The following is a 22,980-nucleotide window of genomic DNA, read 5'->3' as shown; positions in this document are numbered from 1 at the left end:
TAACATGAAGCAGAAACCTAACATATGTGATACTTTAAGGGAGGAAAAGAATAAGTGGATAAGGTAATTTATAAACTAGACTTGAAAGCCATTTGAGCATAACACTATCATTACAATTATCAGTCAAAAGATTTAGTTTAGGGGGAGGAGTCAAGATGGCGGAGAAGTAGCAGGCTGAGACTACTTCAGCTAGCCGGAGATCAGCTAGATAGCTTATCTAAAGATTGCAAACACCTGAAAATCCATCGGTGGATCGAAGAGAAGAACAACAGCAATTCTGGAAACAGAAAAACAACCACTTTCTGAAAGGTAGGACCGGTGGAGAAGTGAATCCAAAGCGACGGGAAGATAGACCCCGGGGGGAGGGGCCGGCTCCCGGCAAGCGGCGTAGCAACCGCGCACAAAATCAGGATATTTAAAAGTCTGTTCCGCTGAGGGACATCGCTCCAGAGGCTAAACTGGAGCGAAGCGCACGCAGGGTCAGCGTGGCCTCAGGTCCCGCAGGGTCACAGAAGGATCAGGGGTGTCTGAGTGTCGCAGAGCTTACGGGTATTGGAACGGGAAAGCCGGCTACAGAGACAGAGCCGACAGTAAGCTCACAGCTCGGTGTTACCTTGATCCGGTCACAGGCTCTGTGAGCTCGGAGCGCGGCCGGAGGTCAGGCAGACGGGAGTAACTGGGCGCTGTTCTCTGAGGGCGCACTGAGGAGTGGGGCCCTGGGCTCTCGGCTCGTCCAGGCCGGAGACCAGGAGGCCGCCATTTGTATTCACATCCTACGGAACTCTACGGAAAGCGCTCAGGGAACAAAAGCTCCTGAAAGCAAACCCAAGTGGATTACTCACCTTGGCCCCGGCTAAGGGCGGTGCAATTCCGCCTGGGGCAAAGACACTTGAGAATCACTACACCAGGCCCCTCCCCCAGAAGATCAACAAGAAATCCAGCCAAGACCAAGTTCACCTACCAAGGAGTGCGGTTTCAATAGCAAGGAGAGCAGCGGAATTCCAGAGGAGGAGAAAGCAAACCACGGAACTCATGGTTTTTTCCCTGTGATTTTTTTTAGTCTTGCAGTTAATTTAATTTTTTTCTTTTTCATTTTTTGTTTTTTTTCTCGCCTTCTGGTAAAATTTTTTTTGACTTTTACCTTTTTCTTTTTTAACGTTTTTTAACTAGTTTACCTAATATATATATTTTTTCTTTTTTATATTTTTCTTATTTGTTTTCTTTTTTTAAATTCTTTTCTTTTCTTTTTTTTTTCTTTCTTCCTTTTTGAACCTCTTTTTATCCCCTTTCTCCCCCCTCACGATTTGGCATCTCTTCTAATTTGGTTAAACCATATTTTCCTGGGGTTGTTGCCACCCTTTTAGTATTTTACTTGCTCGTTCATATACTCTTATCTGGACAAAATGACAATACGGAAAAATTCAACACACAAAAAAAGAACAAGAGGCAGTACCGAAGGCTAGGGACCTAATCAATACAGACATTGGTAATATGTCAGATCTAGAGTTAGAATGACGATTCTCAAGGTTCTAGCCGGGCTCGAAAAAGGCATGGAAGATATTAGAGAAACCCTCTCCAGAGATATAAAAGCCCTTTCTGGAGAAATAAAAGAACTAAAATCTAACCAAGTTGAAATCAAAAAAGCTATTAATGAGGTGCAATAAAAAATGGAGGCTCTCACTGCTAGGATAAATGAGGCAGAAGAAAGAATTAGTGATATAGAAGACCAAATGACAGAGAATAAAGAAGCTGAGCAAAAGAGGGACAAACAGCTACTGGACCACGAGGGGAGAATTCGAGAGATAAGTGACACCATAAGATGAAACAACATTAGAATAATTGGAATTCCAGAAGAAGAAGAAAGAGAGAGGGGAGCAGAAGGTATACTGGAGAGAATTATTGGGGAGAATTTCCACAATATGGCAAAGGGAACGAGCATCAAAATTCAGGAGGTTCAGAAAACGCCCCTCAAAATCAATAAGAATAGGCCCACACCCCGTCACCTAATAGTAAAATTTACAAGTCTCAGTGACAAAGAGAAAATCCTGAAAGCAGCCCGGGAAAAGAAGTCTGTAACATACAATGGTAAAAATATTAGATTGGCAGCTGACTTATCCACAGAGACCTGGCAGGCCAGAAAGAGCTGGCATGATATTTTCAGAGCACTAAACGAGAAAAACATGCAGCCAAGAATACTATATCCAGCTAGGCTATCATTGAAAATAGAAGGAGAGATTAAAAGCTTCCAGGACAAACAACAACTGAAAGAATTTGCAAACACCAAACCAGCTTTACAGGAAATATTGAAAGGGGTCCTCTAAGCAAAGAGAGAGCCTACAAGTGGTAGATCAGAAAGGAACAGAGACCATATACAGTAACAGTCACCTTACAGGCAATACAATGGCACTCAATTCATATCTCTCAATAGTTACCCTGAATGTGAATGGGCTAAATGCCCCTTTCAAAAGACACAGGGTATCAGAATGGATAAAAAAACAAAACCCATCTATATGTTGCCTCCAAGAAACTCATTTTAAGCCTGAAGACACCTCCAGATTTAAAGTGAGGGGGTGGAAAAGAATTTACCATGCTAATGGACATCAGAAGAAAGCAGGAGTGGCAATCCTTATATCAGATCAATTAGATTTTAAGCCAAAGACTATAATAAGAGATGAGGAAGGACACTATATCATACTCAAAGGGTCTCTCCAACAAGAAGATTTAACAATTTTAAATATCTATGCCCCCAACGTGGGAGCAGCCAACTATATAAACCAATTAATAACAAAATCAAAGAAACACATCAACAATAATACAATAATAGTAGGGGACTTTAACACTCCCCTCACTGAAATGGACAGATCATCCAAGCAAAAGATCAGCAAGGAAATAAAGGCCTTAAACGACACACTGGACCAGATGGACATCACAGATATATTCAGAACATTTCATCCCAAAGCAACAGAATACACATTCTTCTCTAGTGCACATGGAACATTCTCCAGAATAGATCACATCCTCGGTCCTAAATCAGGACTCAACCAGTATCAAAAGATTGGAATAATTCCCTGCATATTTTCAGACCACAATGCTCTAAAGCTAGAACTCAACCACAAAAGGAAGTTTGAAAAGAGCCCAAATACATGGAGGCTAAACAGCAGCCTTCTAAAGAATGAATGGGTCAACTGGGAAATTAAAGAAGAATTAAAAAAAATCATGGAAACAAATGATAATGAAAATACAATGGTAAAAATCTGTGGGACACAACAAAGGCAGTCCTGAGAGGAAAATATATAGCGGTACAAGCCTTTCTCAAGAAACAAGAAAGGTCACAGGTACACAACCTAACCCTACACCTAAAGGAGCTGGAGAAAGAACAAGAAAGAAACCCTAAGCCCAGGAGGAGAAGAGAAATCATAAAGATCAGAGCAGAAATCAATGAAATAGAAACCAAAAAGACAATAGAGCAAATCAACAAAACTAGGAGCTGGTTCTTTGAAAAAATTAATAAAATTGATAAACCCCTGGCCAGAATTATCAAAAAGAAAAGAGAAAGGACCCAAATAAATAAAATCATGAACAAAAGAGGAGAGATCACAACTAACACTAAAGAAATACAAACTATTATAAGAACATACTATGAGCAACTCTACACCAATAAATTTGACAATCTGGAAGAAATGGATGCATTCCTAGAAACATATAAACTACCACAACTGAACCAGGAAGAAATAGAAAGCCTGAACAGACCCATAACCAGTAAGGAGATTGAAACAGTCATTAAAAATCTCCAAACAAACAAAAGCCCAGGGCCAGACGGCTTCCCGGGGGAATTTTACCAAACATTTAAAGAAGCACTAATTCCTATTCTCCTGAAACTGTTCCAAAAAATAGAAATGGAAGGAAAACTTCCAAACTCATTTTATGAGGCCAGCATCACCTAGATCCCAAAACCAGACAAGGATCCCATCAAAAAATAGAGCTATAGACCAATATCCTTGATGAACACAGATGCGAAAATACTCAACAAAATACTAGCCAATAGGATTCAACAGTACATTAAAAGGATTATTCACCACGACCAAGTGGGATTTATTCCAGGGCTGCAAGGTTGGTTCAACATCTGCAAATCAGTCAATGTGATACAACACATCAATAAAAGAAAGAACAAGAACCATATGATACTTTCAATAGATGCTGAAAAAGCATTTGACAAACTACAGCATCCCTTCCTGATCAAAACTCTTCAAAGTGTAGGGATAGAGGGCACATACCTCAATATCATCAAAGCCATCTATGAAAAACCCACCGCAAATATCATTCTCAATGGAGAAAAACTGAAAGCTTTTCCACTAAGGTCAGGAACACGGCAGGGATGTCCATTATCACCACTGCTATTCAACGTAGGACTAGAGGTCCTAGCCTCAGCAATCAGACAACAAAAGGAAATTAAAGGCATCCAAATCGGCAAAGAAGAAGTCAAATTATCACTCTTCGCAGATGATATGATACTATATGTGGAAAACCCAAAAGACTCCACTCCAAAACTGCTAGAACTTATACAGGAATTCAGTAAAGTGTCAGGATATAAAATCAATGCACAGAAATCCGTTGCATTTCTCTACACCAACAGCAAGACAGAAGAAAGAGAAATTAAGGAGTCAATCCCATTTACAATAGCATCCAAAACCATAAGATACCTAGGAATAAACCTAACCAAAGAGACACAGAATCTATACTCAGAAAACTATAAAGTACTCATGAAAGAAATTGAGGAAGACAAAAAGAAATGGAAAAACGTTTCATGCTCCTGGATTGGAAGAATAAATATTGTGAAAATGTCTATGCTACCTAAAGCAATATACACATTTAATGCAATTCCTATCAAAGTACCAGCCACCTTTTTCAAAGAAATGGAACATATAATTCTAAAATTTATATGGAACCAGAAAAGACCTTGAATAGCCAAAGGGATATTGAAAAAGAAAGCCAAAGTTGGTGGCATCACAATTCCAGACTTCAAGCTCTATTACAAAGCTGTCATCATCAAGACAGCATGGTACTGGCACAAAAATAGACACATAGATCAGTGGAACAGAATAGAGAGCCCAGAAATAGACCCTCAACTCTATGGTCAACTAATCTTCAACAAAGCAGGAAAGAATGTCCAATGGAAAAAAGACAGCCTCTTCAATAAATGGTGCTGGGAAAATTGGACAGCCACATGCAGAAAAATGAAATTGGACCATTTCCTTACACCACACACAAAAATAGACTCAAAATGGATGAAGGGCCTCAATGTGACAAAGGAATCCATCAAAATCCTTGAGAAGAACACAGACACCACCTCTTCGACCTCAGCCACAGCAACATCTTCCTAGGAACAACTCCAAAGGCAAGGGAAGCAAGGGCAAAAATGAACTATTGGGATTTCATCAAGATCAAAAGCTTTTTCACAGCAAAGGAAACAGTTAACAAAACCAAAAGACAACTGACAGAATGGGAGAAGATATTTGCAAACTACATATCAGATAAAGGACTAGTGTCCAGAATCTATAAAGAACTTAGCAAACTCAACACCCAAAGAACACATAATCCAATCAAGAAATGGGCAGAGGACATGAACAGACATTTCTGCAAAGAAGACATCCAGATGGCCAACAGACACATGAAAAAGTGCTCCATATCACTCGGCATCAGGGAAATACAAATCAAAACCACAATGAGATATCACCTCACACCAGTCAGAATGGCTAACATTAACAAGTCAGGAAATGACAGATGCTGGCGAGGATGCGGAGAAAGGGGAACCCTCCTACACTGTTGGTGGGAATGCAAGCTGGTGCAGCCACTCTGGAAAACAGCATGGAGGTTCCTCAAAATGTTGAAAATAGAACTGCCCTATGACCCAGCAATTGCACTACTGGGTATTTACCCTAAAGATACAAACGTAGTGATCCAAAGGGGCACGTGCACCTGAATGTTTATAGCAGCAATGTCCACAATAGCCAAACTATGGAAAGAACCTAGATGTCCATCAACAGATGAATGGATCAAGAAGATGTGGTATATATACACAATGGAATACTATGCAGCCATCAAAAGAAATGAAATCTTGCCACTTGCGACAACATGGATGGAACTAGAGTGTATCATGCTTAGTGAAATAAGTCAAGCAGAGAAAGACAACTATCATATGATCTCCCTGATATGAGGAAGTGGTGATGCAACATGGGGGCTTAAGTGGGTAGGAGAAGAATCAATGAAACAAGATGGGATTGGGAGGGAGACAAACCATAAGTGAACTCTTAATCTCACAAAACAAACTGAGGGTTGCTGGGGGGAGGGGGTTTGTGAGAAGGGGGTGGGATTATGGACATTGGGGAGGGTATGTGCTTTGGTGAGTGCTGTGAAGTGTGTAAACCTGGTGATTCACAGACCTGTACCCCTGGGTATAAAAATATATGTTTATAAAAAATAAAAATTTAATTAAAATAAGCAATTAAAAAAAAGATTTAGTTTAATTATACTTTTAAAAAATTTCTTGAAAGTATGGCCCTCCTCATATCAGGATTTGGTACCCCAAAAAGAGGAATATTAATGCCTTCATTAGCCACTGTGCTAGCATCTTCAGTCTTTAGAATTCCTTATGTGGCCTTTTGAGATTTTTACATTCTAACCTTTGAAAATCAATAAACACAAACCCCCAGGGGAATATGAACTTCCGGAGTACAAACCCTTACATATTTATATCCATGGTAGGGAGAAGAATTTTTTTTTGGGGGGGGGAGTAATTTTGAAGTAATTGTATAGCAGCATGATTGTGATCATATAAAGTATTACACATGCTCCTATACATTTTCTTCAGACAGCAGTAAGTTGGTTGTAAAATCACGAAGAGGAAAAAGTTATAATGTAATAACCTGAATTTCAGTTTAAGATTTCTAGGGGATAACCTGAGATGTTTCTGACACTTTTAGTATTTAAACAAATGTGTGAAACTGTATGTTGGGAGCCCATGATCACAGTTCTGAGACATTCCTTGATCAATGATGATATTTAAGGCTTATTGCTGTTGCAGATGAACACTTCTAGTAGACTGATTGCACTGGCCTTTCTTTTTGACTGTTGGAATTGGCAGTCTGGCAGATTTTCCCTTTCAATGGGAAATCTGAATCACCTACTGAACATGCTACAAAATACTTGTCTTACTCTATATTCCCTTAGCACTTAACATATACAGGTTATTCTTCACTGTCTGGCACTTGATTAAGCACTCTAGTATGCATGCATCGCCACAGTTAGGTTATAGCTCCCTGAAGTCAAAGAGTGATGTTTTATAGTCTTAAACTCAGTTTATGACTGTTATAGCATCTAACTCCTAGGGCAAAAATAGTTTAGTGGTGGTTAAAAACTTGGGGTTTGTAATCACATAGACCTAAATTCAAATCTACTCCTCCTTAATATTTACTATTATAATAATCTTAGGTAAGTTATATGTATCAATTTTCTGAAAAGTAAAATGGGGATAATAACACCCATAAGGTCATTGATAGAGGATAAAGTATCATATACATAAGAGTTTAGTGTAGTGTTTGACACACACAAATGTGCAATACATTATAATAATTATTATAATAAAATACAGATTTTCCTTGACTTACACTGGAGTTACATATTGATTAACCCAATGTAAGTTGAAAATATCATGTCAAAAATGCAGTTAATATACTTAACCTATCAAACATCATAGCTTAACCTAGCCCACCTTAAACATGCTCAGAACACTTACATTAGCTTACAGTTGGGCAAAATCCTCTAGAACAAGGCGTATTTTATAATAAGGTATTGAAATATCTCATGTCCTTTATTGAATACTGTACTGGAAGTGAAAAACAAAATGGTTGGATTGGAAGTGTATCTGTTGTTTACCCTCATGTTTATGTGACTGACTGGGAGACGGAAATAGGAAAAACATAATCATGGAAAGGATGAGTTGTAGATAAGGATAGCATAGCAGACTTCTAATATCTAACCAGCAAGAATGAGTTGGTAACTGATTATATACAGCAGAAAGAGTTAAATCAGAGATGAACCAATGTTCTTATTGAAGTCACAGGGAATAACATAAGTTCTAAATTGGGAAACAAGATAGGAGAGCTAGAATGTGCCTGTGGTTTAGGAAAACTTTGAAAAATAAGACACATTTTGAAAGTCCAGAGCCTACATAATCTTCTGAGCTGGAAATTTGACAGATAAATTTTATATAAAATAAAGGATTGTGTGGAGTTTGTAATTGTCTTTTCAGAGTCTTGGTTTGGGTTTTCCCAAAAGCAGGCCCAATGATAAGGATTTGGAAATAAGTATTTTATTGGGGAAGTGATTTCAGAAAGTACTACAAGGGAATGGGAAAGTCAGACTGGAAGGGAAGAAAAGCAAATAAAGAGTATGTTAAAGAGCAGTTTGCCACTCAGTTTTACTGGAATATACCAAGGGATGAGGAAGTTGCAGTGTTTATTTACTAACTCCCATCACTGACAATAACCCATGGGGTGTTATCAATCTGGAACTTCCAGTCTTCCTCCTCTTCTGCTCACGGTACTTTTGTATTTAGAGAAGCCCCTCTGGTAGAGAAACATAGGAAGTCTTCTGCAAATGACTTTTGGGGTAGGTCAAGAGGATATGGTTAGGGTACCAACAGTGTCCACTATAGCAGGAGATACCACACATCTTGGATTTGAATAATCATATTTTTTAATAGATATTCTATTTCAAACAAATGGGTAACTTGGAAAATAACACTGAAAGCTATCATTTATTTGTATTACTTAAACCCCTAATATGATATTATCTACACTGGTATTCTTCTTTTATTCATTGAAATATTTATTGATAACTTATTATATGTCAAGCTCTACACTAGTTGCTGAGGATACAGTTTTAATGACTAAGTGACTGTCTTCATGAAGTTTATATTCTAGTGGTCGAGGAGTGGTCAGAAACAACCAAGTTAATAAATGCAGCTAATTAAGAGTTTTAACTCACTGAAGTATAAATATGAAATAGTATTATTTTTCCTGGTGATTACTACTTGTGCTCTACTGTGCTTACCTTTTTCCATGAGGAGACGGTGACCATGATAAACAATTTGGTCTGATTATATAAATTTTCAGCTGTTTTCAAATATTATCTCTTCCTTTTTCTTCAAAAAGATAAGACATTTAGCATTAGTGGTTAGGAATTTGGAGGGTACAGGGTAGGCTTTTGCACATTTCCCCTTCTTCCTCCTCTTTCCCCTGTGCCTTCTCCCTTGGTGTTGCTTTAGGAGACAAATGAGTAGGGAAGAGGGAAAGGGGGAAAATATGCTCATGAATGCCTGTGTTTTCTCCTTGGTTGGTTATAATTGCTCTTCTAGCTGTCCATGGGCACTGTATAAACAGATAGTTCTTATAACAAGTTTGATGTTGATATTATCACCCCAGCATCTCCTCTGGACATTGGAAGTTCCTTGCAAAATTTGATTAAGGGTAATATGCCAAATCCACCTTCCATCCTTCTTGGGACCCAGAAGTTTAATATGTGTTGGTAGGGATTAATATTGACTTCTTTTGTCATCTGAAATCTCCAGTGCACCATCTTTCCTTAAAGTTATTTATCACTGTTCCAGTGATATAGGAGAAGTCTAGCATGTCAGCTGGGAAAGGAAAGCTTTCCTTCATTATCAGAAGACAACATTCTCTTTCTCAGGCTTCTCTGTTTATTGATGGAGTGGGGATAGATTATAAGGAAATAGCTGCATTGAACAGCTGAAATGGGTGGCCGCAGTTCTCAAATTCTGGAAGTTTTCTGAATTTAGGATATTAGGTAGATATCATTCTGAGGTCAATTCTGGGAATAGAGGATCTCACTTGACACTTAATATCATCCTGTTATCCTTACCTTCTGGGTAAGGTTCGACATATTTAGGTAGAAACCAATTACTCAAGAAACAGATCTTTATATAGAATTCTGGATCTTTAAAATGCCTGGATGGCTCAGTTGGTTCAGTGTCTGCCTTCTGCTCAGGCCATAATCCCAGGGTTCTGGGATAGTTCTACATTGAGTTCCTTGCTCGATGGGGAGCCTGCTTCTCCCTCTGCCTTCCACTTCCCCTGCATATGCTATTTCTTTTTTTTTTTTTCTCGCTCTCTCTCTGACATAAATAAAATCTTAAAAAGTAAAGTTCAGTATTGTTAATTTTAAAACATCAGTGTCAAAGTTGAGTAAAAATTCTTGTGACATAAACAAGCAAAATAACCATCAGTACTGATCAGTCTTAGGAATAAAACAGCAAAGAAGTGAGCTAGAGAATGACAGAGTAAGACTTTAGGTAGTTGGAAAAGGTGTTTTTGTGTGATAGAGGACAATAGGATGTAAAGAACTGTGTAAAAAGTGGGGAGAAGTATCCTGGGAAAAAAATAAAATGTAAAGGTCATGAGGAGGAAATGACCTTGGTACATTCCAGGGATAGATAAAATGTTCATAGAGCTGGAGCATAGCCAAAAAGGAATAAAGTGTGATATGAGATCAAAGAGGCAGCCAGGGTTCCACCTTTAGGTCCTTGATGGTCTAGTGGAAAGAATTCAGAGTTTACTCAATATTCAGTGGGAAGCCACTGAAAAGTTTTAAGCAGGGAACTTTGGCATGATTAAACTGTGCACTTTCATGTTTTCTTCCATTTGCATAAAAAGAAAGCTAGAAGTCACCAGAATGTCATTGTTTCTATAAAGTATCTTTGAGATATATGAAATTTTAGCTGCTATTTTGTTGAGGCCAAGATCTGTGATCCAACTTCATATTCTTTTTCTGACTTTTCAGCTGCCAAGGAAAGTGAATGATGAAGCCACCATTTCTTTTGGCCCTTGTGGTCTGTTCTGTAGTCAGCACAAATTTGAGGATGGTGTCAAAGAGAAATTCTGGTAAGTTGCTGGCAAACTCCACTTGGTCAAAAATGTGTAGTTTTTGTGAGAATCCAGAGAGCATTTGTGCCCTTAACTATGAATATCTTTAAACAGAAGTTCTTGAATTCCAGCTATGTTGGAAAGTAGCCAAGGTAAGAATGAGGTTTTAGCCTACAACTGAAAAAATGTTGGGAAACTAGTGGAGTTTTGTTCAACTTCAGTGACAGCATATTCTCAGTGGACAATGAAATGTTAAGAGCCTATTTAGGGTTGGTTACATTTGCTAGTGACTATACACCTGAGAAGAAACATTTGCAAACGAAAAGACAGGAAACCTTTAAAAATATATATCCTTTGCCTTTAATTAAGTGTGTAGCATTACTCTTTAAATTAAAGCTTTTGACAAATATTAGTGAGCTTTTTTTTTTGGTACATTTTCACATTTGTACCAAATCTCTAACAGGCAGAATTTTAAAGCCTCCAAGTTCAGAAATATTAGCTAATTGCCTGAAGATGAATTTCTTGAGATAAATATCTATTTTTGGAACACGGTGGTCTGGCCGGCAGCCATGGTCGTCCTAAAAGATTATCTATAGCCAGTAGATATCCCAATCAAAGCTTAAACATTGTTTAATAGCACTTGAATATATATGTCTTTAAGTTTTGATTATATAGTCTAGCTATGATCACAAACAATGCATGAGATTTTAAGAATTGATTTTCTATCTACAATTATTCCAGTAAGACACTGAAGAATGTATTATCACATGGAAACAAAAGACCATCATGGGGCTTTCTGCTCACTTCTAATTCAATTATTTCCTAGAATTAAATGTATACTCTTTACTTTCTCAGTAAGTATAAAACCCAGTCAATAAAGTGCATGCCTATTTTTCAATGCAATAAATGCTGGCTAGAGCTTAGAGTTTGGTTGATGTTTGTTTTCTGAGGTGAGAATACTTGCTAATTGAAATAGCTAAAGAATAGTCTTGTTCTTCAATTGATAGCATGGTAATAAATCTTTCACAAAAATGAGTCACAAGTAGTAAAATAGAACAACACTCCTGAAGTCCAAAGGATTCTGGAATGACAATGGTAGGGCAATATATTGGCTTTTTCTCCCCTTAAAACTTACATATATGTTTAATACATTTTTGTATATTGTGACTCTCTTTCAGCTGTGTTTGTGTATAGCATTTTACCTATAGTATCTCCAACTTGGTATATTTTATGTGGCTGCCTTTCTTTGCCTCACTTTTGAAGTCACATTTTTCACTTTCAGTCTTGGTTCAAATTGATTATTGACGAAATAAAATGCTTAGAGATATTACTTGTAACTTGGACCAGATCTCGTTTTCCTTACTTGGTTATGTCATAATGTCTATAGCAGAATCTGAAAGAAAAAAAAAAGATGAATTGAGGTTTATACATCTACATTATGGTAGTTTAATTCAAGTAAAATCCAAACTAAGAAACAAATCAAGCTGCTGTGTATATATGTTCTCTATTCTTCTTCTTTTTTTTTTTTTCGGTTTGCTTATTATTTATGAAGAGAGAGGATTTTAGAAATATATACATAGAGGAAATTATCATTGATGCACTGGTGTCCTTTAAAAATCAACTTTTTAATGCTTTGCTTCTTTATTCCTATCAAGGGTAAGACCATTCATGGCTTATGAGTGGTTCTTAGCTTTGTCTTCTTGGTGTAGCCAAGTAGTATCATGTTTTCAGTGAATTTTATTGAAGAAACATTACCTAAAAAGCAATTTCACTTAGAGTGAATACATTTGAATAGTTTCAGTCTCTTCTCCCCAATCTGTTTACCCTCAGCTACCTCCTAGGACAAAAGTAATTATAATACTGGAGCAAAACTTTTCCTGCAGATCTGGACAGTGGAGATAATTTGAATACAGTTAGTCTTTTTTCTTATGCCTTCTCGCTTTTATTTATGGTGTATGTGGAGGAGGCAGGAAAGACTAATGTGTTGATGTTGTTGGTTTGTACATGCCTGTATGTGTGGAGCTTAATTTGCACTCTCATTATGATGGTCCTATTTGAGTTCACCTTATCATTAAAGATTGCATTGACAAATCTGTAGTGCAAATTTTGTTTCATTCAATCTGTGAGGTTCTTTGGCCTTTACCAAGTAAAGAGATCTGGATTTAAGCTTGCATAGTTATTCATTGTGGAATCACCAATGGAATGCCGAACTTTTTTTTTCCATTTTATTTTATTTAATTCCTTTTCAGTGTTCTAGCATTCATTGTTTATGCACCACACCCAGTGCTCCATGCAATACATGCCCTTCATAATACCCACCACCAGGATCACCCAACCCTGCACCCTCCTTCCCTCCAAAACCATCAGTTTGTTTCTCAGAGCCAACAGTCTCTCATGGTTTGTCTCCCCCTCCAATTTCCCCCAACTCACTTGTCCTCTCCATCTCCCCATGTTCTCCATGTTATTCTTCATGCTCCACAAGTAAGTGAAACCATTTGATACTTGACCCTCTCTGCCGGACTTATTTCACTCAGCATAATCTCCTCCAGTCCCATCCATGTTAATAACAGTTTGGTATTCAGCCTTTCTGATGGAGGCACAATACTTCATTGTATATATGGACCATATCTTCTTTATCTATTTGTCCATTGAAGGGCATCTTGGTTCTTTCTACAGTTTGGCAACTTTGGCCATTGCTGCTATGAACATTGGGGTACAGATGACCCTTCTTTTCACTACATCAGAATCTTTGGGGTAAATATCCAGTAATACAATTGAAGGGTCATAGGGAAGCACTATTTTTAGTTTTTAAAGGAATCTCCACGCTGTTTTCCAAAGTGGCTGCACCAACTTGCATTCCCACCAACAGTGTAAGAGAGTTCACCTTTCATCCTCTCCAACATATGTTGTTTACTGTCTTATTAATTTTGGCCATTTAAAAAATTTTTTTTTATTTCTTTTCGGCGTAACAGAATTCATTGTTTTTGCAACACACCCAGTGCTCCATGCAATCCATGCCCTCTCTAATAACCACCACCTGGTTCCCCCAACCTCCCACCCCCTGCCCCTTCAAAACCCTCAAATTGTTTTTCAGGGTCCATAGTCTCTCATGGTTCACCTCCCCTTCCAATTTCCCTCAACTCCCTTCTCCTCTCCATCTCCCCTTGTCCTCCATGATATTTGTTATGCTCCACAAATAAGTGAAACCATTTGATACTTGACCCTCTCTGCCTGACTTATTTCACTCAGCATAATCTCTTCCAGTCCTGTCCATGTTGCTACAAAAGTTGGGTATTCATCCTTTCTGATGGAGGCATAATACTCCATCGTGTATAAGGACCACATCTTCCTTATCCATTCATCTGTTGAAGGGCATCTTGGTTCTTTCCATAGTTTGGCGACCGTGGCCATTGCTGCTATAAACATTGGGGTACAGATGGCCCCTATTTTCACTGTCTCTGTATCTTTGGGGAAAATACCCAGTAGTGCAATTATAGGGTCATAGGGAAGCTTTATTTTTAATTTCTTAAGGAATCTCCACACTGTTCTCTAAAGTGACTGCACCAACTTGCATTCCCACCAATAGTAGAAGAGGGTTCCCCTTTCTCCACATCCTTTCTAACACACATTGTTTCCTGTCTTGCTAATTTTGGCCATTCTAACTGGTGTAAGGTGGTATCTTAATGTGTTTTTTATTTGAATCTCCCTAATGGCTAATGATGATGAACACTTTTTCATCTGTCTGTTAGCCATTTGTATGTCTTCTTTGGAGAAGTGTCTGTTCATGTCTCCTGCCCATTTTTTGACATGATTATCTGTTTTGTGTGTGTTGAGTTTGAGTACTTCTTTATAGATCTTGGATATAAGCCCTTTGTCTGTACTGTCATTTGTGAATAACTTCTCCCATTCTGTGGGTTGCCTGTTTGTTTTGTCACTGTTTCTTTTGCTGTGCAGAAACTTTTGATCTTGTATGAAGTCCCAAAAGTTCATCTTCGCTTTTGCTTCCTTTGCCTTTGGAGACATATCTTGAAAGAAGTTCCTGTGGCCGATATTAAGGAGATTACTGCCAAAGTTCTCTTCTAGGATTTTGATAGATTCCTGCCTCACATTGGGGTCATTTATCCATTTTGAGTTTATCTCTGTGTATAGTGTAAAAGAATCATCAAGTTTCATTCTTCTACATGCAGCTGTCCAATTTTTCCAGCACCTTTTATTGAAGAGACTATTTTCTCCACTATATATTTTTCCTGCTTTATTGAAGATTATTTGGCCATAGCATTGAGGGTCCATATCTGGGCTCTCTACTCTGTTCCATTGGTCTATATGTTTTTGTGCCCGTACCATGCTGTCTTAGTGATCACAGCATGTAGTAAATCTTGAAATCAGGCAATGTGATGCCCCAGTTTTTTTTTTCCTTTTCAACATTTCCTTAGCAATTCGGGGTTTCTTCTGGTTCCATACAAATTTTAGGATTATTTGCTCCAGCTCTTTGAAAAAATGCCAGTGGAATTTTGATCAGGATGGCATTGAAAGTATAGATGGATCTAGGCAGTAGAGACATTTTAACAATGTTTGTTCTGATCCACGAGCATGGAATGCTCTTCCATTTTTCTCATGTCCTCAATTTCTTTCATGAGTGTTCTGTAGCTCTTGGAGTACAGATCCTTTATCTCTTTGGTTAGGTTTATGTCCAGGTGTCTTATGGTTCTTGGTGCTATAATAAATGGAATCAATTCTCTAATTTCCCTTTCTATATTTTCCTATTTCTGTACATTGATTTTGTATCCTGTCACATTACTGAATTGCTATATGAGTTCTAGTAATTTGGGGGTGGAGTCTTTTGGGTTTTCCATATAAGGTATCTTGTCATCTGCAAAGAGAGAGAATTCGACTTCTTCATTGCCATTTGAAAACATTTTATTTCTTTTTGTTGTCTGATTGCTGTTGTTAGGACTTCTCATACTATGTTGAACAAGGGTGGTGAGAGTGGGCATCCTTGTCGTGTTCCTGATCTCAAAGGGAAGGCTGTCAGCTTTTCCCCATTGAGGATGATATTCGCTGTGGATTTTTTAAAGATAGATTTTATGAATTTGAGGAATGTTCCCTCTATCCCTATACTTTGAAGCATTTTAATCAGGAACGGATGGTTTATCTTGTCAAATGCTTTTTCTGCATCAATTGAGAGGACCATGTGGTTCTTCTCTCTTCTCTTATTGATTTTTTCTATCACATTGATTGATTTTTGAATGTTGAACCACCCTTGCACCCCCTGGATGAATCCCACCTGGTCAAGGTGGATAATTATTCTAATATATTGTTGGATGCTATTAGCTAGGATCTTGTTGAGACTCGCGGCATCTATATTCATCAGGGATATTGGTCTGAAATTCTTATTTTTGGTGGGGTCTTTGACAGGTTTGGGGATCAGGGTAATGCTGGCTTCATAAAAAGAATCTGGAAGTTTTCCTTCTGTTTCTATATTTTGAAGCAGCTTCAGGAGAATAGGTACTTATTTGAATGCTTGGTAGAATTTCCCAGGGAATCTGTCAGGTCTTGAGCTCTTGTTTTTTGGGAGGTTTTTGATCACTGCATCAATCTCATTATTAGATATTGGTCTATTCTCATTGTCAGTTTCTTCCTGATTCGGTTTTGGAAGTTTCTAGGTATCCAGGAATGCATCCATTTAATCTACGCTGCTTAACATATTGGCCTATAACTGTTGATAATAATTTCTGATGATTGTTTCTATTTCCTTGGTGTTAGTCATGATCTCTCCCTTTTCATTAATAATTTTATTAATTTGAGTCCTCTCTCATTTCTTTTGGATTTTTGTTTGGCCAATTATTTATCAATGTTATTCTTTCAGAAAAGCAACTTCTAGTTTAGTTGATGCATTCTACCATATCTCTACTTTCTATCTCATTGATCTCTGCTCTAATCTTGATTATTTCCCTTCTTATGTGTGGGGTTAGCTTAATCTGTTGTTGATTCTCCAGTTCTTTAAGGTGTAAAGACAGCTGGTGTATTCTGTATTTTTCAATTTTTTTGAGGGAGGCTTGGATAGCTATGTATTTCCCCCTTTGGACTGGCCACCTTTCCTATATCCCATAGGTTTTGGACCGATGTGTCTTCATTCTCATTGGTTTCCATGAATTGTTTAAGTTCTTTGATTTCTTGGTTGATCCAAACATTCTTAAGCAAGGTGGTCTTTAGCTTCCCAGTGTTAGAATTCCTTCCAAACTTTTTCTTGTGGTTGAGTTCTAGTTTCAAAACACTGTAGTCTGAGAATATGCAAAGAATAATCTCAATCTTTTGGTATCGGTTGAGCCATGATTTGTGACCAGTATGTGATCTATTCTGGAGAAAGTTCTTTGTGCATTCAAAAAGAATGAGTATTCTGTTGTTTTAGGGTGGAATGTTCTGTATATATCTATGAGGTTCATCTAGTCCAATGTGTCATTCAGAGCTCTTGCTTCTTTATTGATTTTTTGCTTGGATGATCTATTACTGAGAGTGGCATGTTAAGATCCCCTACTATTGAGGTATTCATACCAATATGACTCTTTATCTTGATTAACAGTTGTCTTAGGTAGTTGGCTGCTCCCGTATTAGGGGCATAAATATTTACAATTGTTAGATCTTCTTGGTGGATAGATCCTTTAAGAATGATGTAGTGTCCTTCTTTATCTCTGACTACAGTCTTTAGTTTAAAATCTAATTTATCTGATATGAAAATTGCTACTCCATCTTTCTTTTGAGGGCCATTGGCATGAAAAATGTTTCTCCATCCCCTCACTTTCAGTCTGGATGTATTCTTGGGTTCCAAATGCGTCTCTTTTAGACAACATATGGATGGATCCTGTTGTTTTATCCAATCTGCAACCCTGTGTGCTGTTTTATGGGAGCATTTAGGCCTTTCATGTTGAGAATGATTATTGAAAGATGTTTCTATTGACATCATGTTGCCTGTGAAGTCCTTGTTTGTATAGATTGTCTCTGTAAATTTCTGTTGTATGTCACTCTTGGGTTCTTTCTTCTTTTATAGAGCCCCCCTTAATATTCCTTGTAGTGCTAGTTTGGTGGTCACATACTCTTTAAACCTTACTGGAAGCTCTTTTTCTCTCCATCCATTTTAAATGTCAGCCTTGCTGGGTAAAGTATTTTGGCTGCATGTTCTCCTCACTTAGTGCCCAGAATATGTCTTGCCAGGCCTTTCTAGCTTGCCAGGTTTCTGTGGACAGGTCTGACATTATTCTGATGGACCTTCCTCTGTATGTAAGGAATTTCTTCCCCCTAGTTGCTCTCAAGAACTTCTGTCTAAAATTATGATTCATCAATTTCACAATCAGGCATTGCAGGGTCTTTCTAGATTTCATGATCATAGGAGGTGATTTTCTGCCTCTAGAAGATGAACGCTGGTTCCATTCCCCAGACTGGGAAAATTTTCATTGAGAACTTGTTCAACTATATCTTCTATTCTTCTCTCTTTCTCCATCCCCTCAGGGATCCCAATGATTCAGACATTGGAAGGTTTCATGGTATCATTTATTTACCTAATTCTGTTTGCATGGCTTCAAAGCTATTTGTAACATGCCCCTTCCTGATCCTTTTTCTCTATCATTTTGTCCTCTAGATCAGTAATTCTGTCTTCTGCCGAGGTTATGCTAGCTTTTAGAGAATTTATGTTAGACTGGATCTCATTGATAGCATTTTTAACTTCTTTCTGGGCGGCTTTCACTTCTTTCAATCTATTGATTGAAGCAATCAATAGATTCCATGTTGTTATTGTTTTCTCCAACCTAGTCATTGCCTGATAATTGTTACCCTGAATTCCCTTTCCAACATACTGATTATGTCCATATCCAATAGTTCTGATGGAGAGATCACAGTCTCTGAATTTTTCCTCTGTTGGTTATTCCTCCTCCTGGTCATTTTGGTGAGAGGTGGTTGAGGGGATGTGTAGCTGAATATATCAACTGTGTTCCAGGCAAGGTGCACCTTGGAATGCTACTGAACAATTGGAAGTTACCACTAAAAAGAAATAAAAAAGAAAAAAAAAGAGAGAGAGACAGAAAAAAAAAAAAATCAGAAGACCCAGCCAGAATGGGCCCCAAAGGGAAGATTTATAAGGTAAACAAACAAAAACGGACAAAAAGACCAACAAAAATAAATGACAAGAAAAAAAAGAACCCAGTCAAAATGAAGTCCTAGTATAAGATTTATATAATACCAGAACAACAACAAATACACAGAAACACTGACAGAAGAAAAAGATTGGAGGTTGGTTATAGATCCTCCATGTGGGTGAGGAAGGTTATTTTGATTCTTCCTGGGTATATCTTGATATCTTTGTTAATGGATTCAACTTTCCAGAGATAAAGGGAGATTAAAGGTGGTTTATTTATAGGGGTAGTATTGGTTAGGGGGAGAGGATTACCTTGAAGTTTATATCTATATGTATATTTTTAAAAAAGCTAAAAAAATGTATGAAAAAAGTTCAAGTTAAAAGGTTTTATGAAATTTGTTGTATTGAACCTCCCATTGTAATAATGGTAAATAGGTTAAAAAATTAAAAAAAGAACAAGAATAGTGAGAATGAATTAAAAATAAAAGATGTATCTATGAAATATACAGGTTTTAGGGCAATCTGGGTAGCTTAATATGTTGTGTTCCCCTAATATTGGAGATTTACAGTTTTATGGTGACCCTGTGGTGGTTGTCCTCCTGGTTTTTAGGCTGGCTTTCTGGGGGAGGGGATTGCCGCATTGTTTTTCAGTCAGTCTTGCTTGGGTTGAGTCCTCCTGCTCCCTATCAAGGGGCTGGGCTCTGTTGAAATCGGTTTTTCAGGCTTTTGTTCTTTGGAGGTTTTGGTCCTTTGGCACCTTTTGGGGGCTTTTAGTGGAAAGCAAACTGCACTCAGACCTCCATCTCAGAGAAGAACCTCAGTCTGCTCTCCTCTGGGTGTTCCAGAACACAGAGACTCCGCAAAATCCACTGAGCCTCCCACAGGCACTGCACACCCCCACCCACAGTCTCAGTGGTTGCCCAAAGTGTTCCCGCTTTTCTTTGCACTCAGGTGTGACTAAAACCATGAGCAATATTGGTCCAGGGAGTCCCCCTCCAGTGGCTGCCTTTGCCGTGACTGCAGTAAACCAGAGATAGCTCACTGAGATTTTCAAGCCCAGGCTGGGAGTGTTAGACTCTAGGCCAGTCCTACCACCAACCGGATAGCACCCACACAGGGCACTCTCAGATGCGGGTGGGGAGTGCAGTTCAGTCTCTGGTCATGCAGTGCACATGCAGAGTGCAAAATGCTGTGGTTCTAGAGAGTGCCAGCTGATGCACACATCAGACTCCCTCAAGTGTGGAGGGCGCCTGGCCCAGTGCTGGTGCAACCTGTGGAAATCCTCTAGTGGCTCAGAGACCTTGGCCTGGAGGCTTTGCCGTACTCTCTGGCATGGATGGTCTCTGAGAGTGGCCATCCTGGGTCCATGGGCTTAGGCCTGTGCCCCTGACTGCCATATTCCACCAGTTGCCCCTTAAGATCTCTTGGTTTTTTTTTTTTTTTTTTTTTTGAGTGCTTTTCACCAGACTCCAAGTTAATGCTGGGCCCCAAATCAAGGCACTCTCATATTGGGGTAGTACTTTCCAATGGGTTGATTCTGTTGGCTCCCTCCCCCTTCTGTTTATACTCTGATATCAGTCCGATTTCCACTTGCTTTACCTCTTGACTGGCATCTTCTGCCCCCATAGAGATCCCGAAGTATACAATCCTACATCTCAGGCTGATTTCATGGGTGTTCAGAGTGTTCTGGTAGATAATTAGCTCACTTTAGGGGACTGGTTGAAACAGGGTCTCTTACTTCTCTGCCATCTTGCCCCTGCCTCAGAACTCAACTTTTATTTTCTTCCCTTCCTTCCCTTCCCCCAAGTGAAAAATTAATGTGCTTTTCACTCATTAACATTTATAACTGTTTAGTGTGAGATGTGAAGCCACTTATAATGATTTCTGTGTAGTTTATTATAGGCAGTGATCCCTTTCACTAAGATCTCTACAATTACTAATGCCAAAGGCTTCTTTTATGCACAAGACACAGGATCAAGGGATGGCATCTTCTTGTTACTTGTCAATCAAGGAAAAGAATAAAAGACTCAACTTTTTTTAAAGTTTAGTTTGGGCGTATATTGAAATGAACCTCTTAGTTTCTGGTTATATACAATACAGTTTTTAAAGCTGCAGCATAGGTTATGTTTCTAGGTAATACCCATTCACACTGGGCAAGCCCAACTATCAACCTTGCATAGGGGAACAGCAAAAATGGCTCTGAAATTTCATAAGAACATATTAAAATGCATAGCATCTAGTTTTAAGGACTGTAACTGTTTGACCAAGTGTAAGCTTGTCATCATCACAGAATACTCATGAGATCCTTTAGCACTGGCATTCTCTAAATTTAAAGCTAGATAAGGTTATCTGAATAGTCTACTCCATTAAAAATAGTTTTACTTTACTTAAAGGTGTCATTCTTTATGGCAGGGAATTGGCTAATATCTTGACAAGGGTTAATAGCAGAAATGCCCAGATACACATGTATCTAAAACTAATTTTCAATAGGATGGGTGGGAGAAAAAGCTCTCCCTCAGGAAGAGAACACTCAAGGGCTTCTATGTAGTTATTTCTTTTTACCTCAAAATTATGTCCCCGGAATATATACTGTTTTCATTTTGGGGCACATTAAACTGTCCCCTTTGCTTTTCTCTGATTTTTACTGCTATTGCTACAGAAAAATGTGAGCTGGGTTAGGCAGTTGTTGGCATTAGGATCCCCCCAGCCTATATCTCCTTATCAGGGAAGAAAGGCATAGAGTGACCAGTTTGATGAGAAAGTATGTTTAATTCTGAATCCAAATTGGGTCATTTTGCAATTAGCATATTTGGAGGATGATTATAACAAAGCAACTTCTCAGCGATCTGGTGTTTGAAGGAAAATTGCAGAGCTACCAAAATATCTTAATCAACTAGGAAAATGCAGTCCCTAAGGGTAAGGAGGATGTGAAGGCCTGCTGTCACTTATTGGGTACTTATAGATATATTTTGGAATGAGTTGAACATCCAATTTCATGTAATGAGAGAATGGCTTTACATGAGGATTTGGCTTATAGGTTTATAGAGTTATGGAGTTTTATGACTGTTATTGAGACAGTAGCAGTTTCTTTTCACTAAAAATTCTTTTGTGTTAGAATTTCTAGTCCTATGACTAAGGAAGATCTTAAGGCAGAAATAGAGGTTATGTGAATTTACATTTCTAGCAAAAGCTAGAAAGAATATCTCAAGCAAATTCTAAATGTAAACAAAATAACTTTCCTTGTGAAATGATTGCTATATAATTAAAAATAAAATGAAGTATCATGCTTTGAATTCTTAAAAAGGAGATGAAATGTTTTATTTTAAAATAGTGGTTAGAGGGGCGCCTAGTGACTCAGTGGGCTAAGCCTCTGCATTCAGCTCAGGTCATGATCTCAGGGTCCTGGGATCTGGCTATCTGCTCAGCAGGGAGCCTGCCCCCCCCCCGCCCCGTGTGTGTGTGTGTGTGTGTGTGTGTGTGTGTGTGTGTGTGTGTGTGTCTGCCTGCCTCTCTGTGTGCTTGTGATCTCTCTCTGTCAAATAAGTAAACAAAATCTTTTTTAAAATAAATAAATAAATAAATAAAAAATAGTGGTTAGAAATAATGTTGCTCTGAGGATATTCACATTGTGCCTTTAGCTGTGGAATGCAAGAGCACTAGATTAGAAGTTAGAAGATCAATAGGGTGTTACTGAAGTCTCGTCTTTTAAATTTATTCTAATAAGCTCAGATCAAGGAGAAAACTACCTCCCCATGATCTCTTCTTTACCTGAAGTGGATAATCTGAGATTTGATACTTTTACCTCTTTAGCTAGGGTGACTTCCATGGAGGAAACTGGATCTTGGAAGGAAGGGAAAGCGGTACAGGAAGGACTGGCTTAGTCATTGGAGCTGGTGTAAGATTAAAGGAGTTTGG

The 22,980-nt window shown here is 38.3% G+C and overlaps 1 protein-coding gene across 1 annotated transcript in view; it reads left to right on the top strand.

Annotated features, from left to right (window-relative positions):
- IL1RAPL2 (interleukin 1 receptor accessory protein like 2) overlaps positions 1-22,980 on the top strand; it is a 1,449,628-nt gene that overhangs the window by 243,567 nt on the left and 1,183,081 nt on the right. The window contains exon 2 of the mRNA XM_082717421.1: positions 10,858-10,958. Within this exon, the coding sequence (XP_082573547.1) occupies positions 10,874-10,958 (85 nt within the window). The 5' untranslated portion in view covers positions 10,858-10,873. The remainder of the gene's footprint in view (positions 1-10,857; positions 10,959-22,980) is intronic.

The sequence above is a fragment of the Mustela nivalis genome (genome assembly GCF_964662115.1).
Source record: "Mustela nivalis genome assembly, chromosome: X".
In the NCBI taxonomy this organism is placed as follows: domain Eukaryota; kingdom Metazoa; phylum Chordata; class Mammalia; order Carnivora; family Mustelidae; genus Mustela; species Mustela nivalis.
This window is presented reverse-complemented; position numbering and strand designations above follow the sequence as displayed.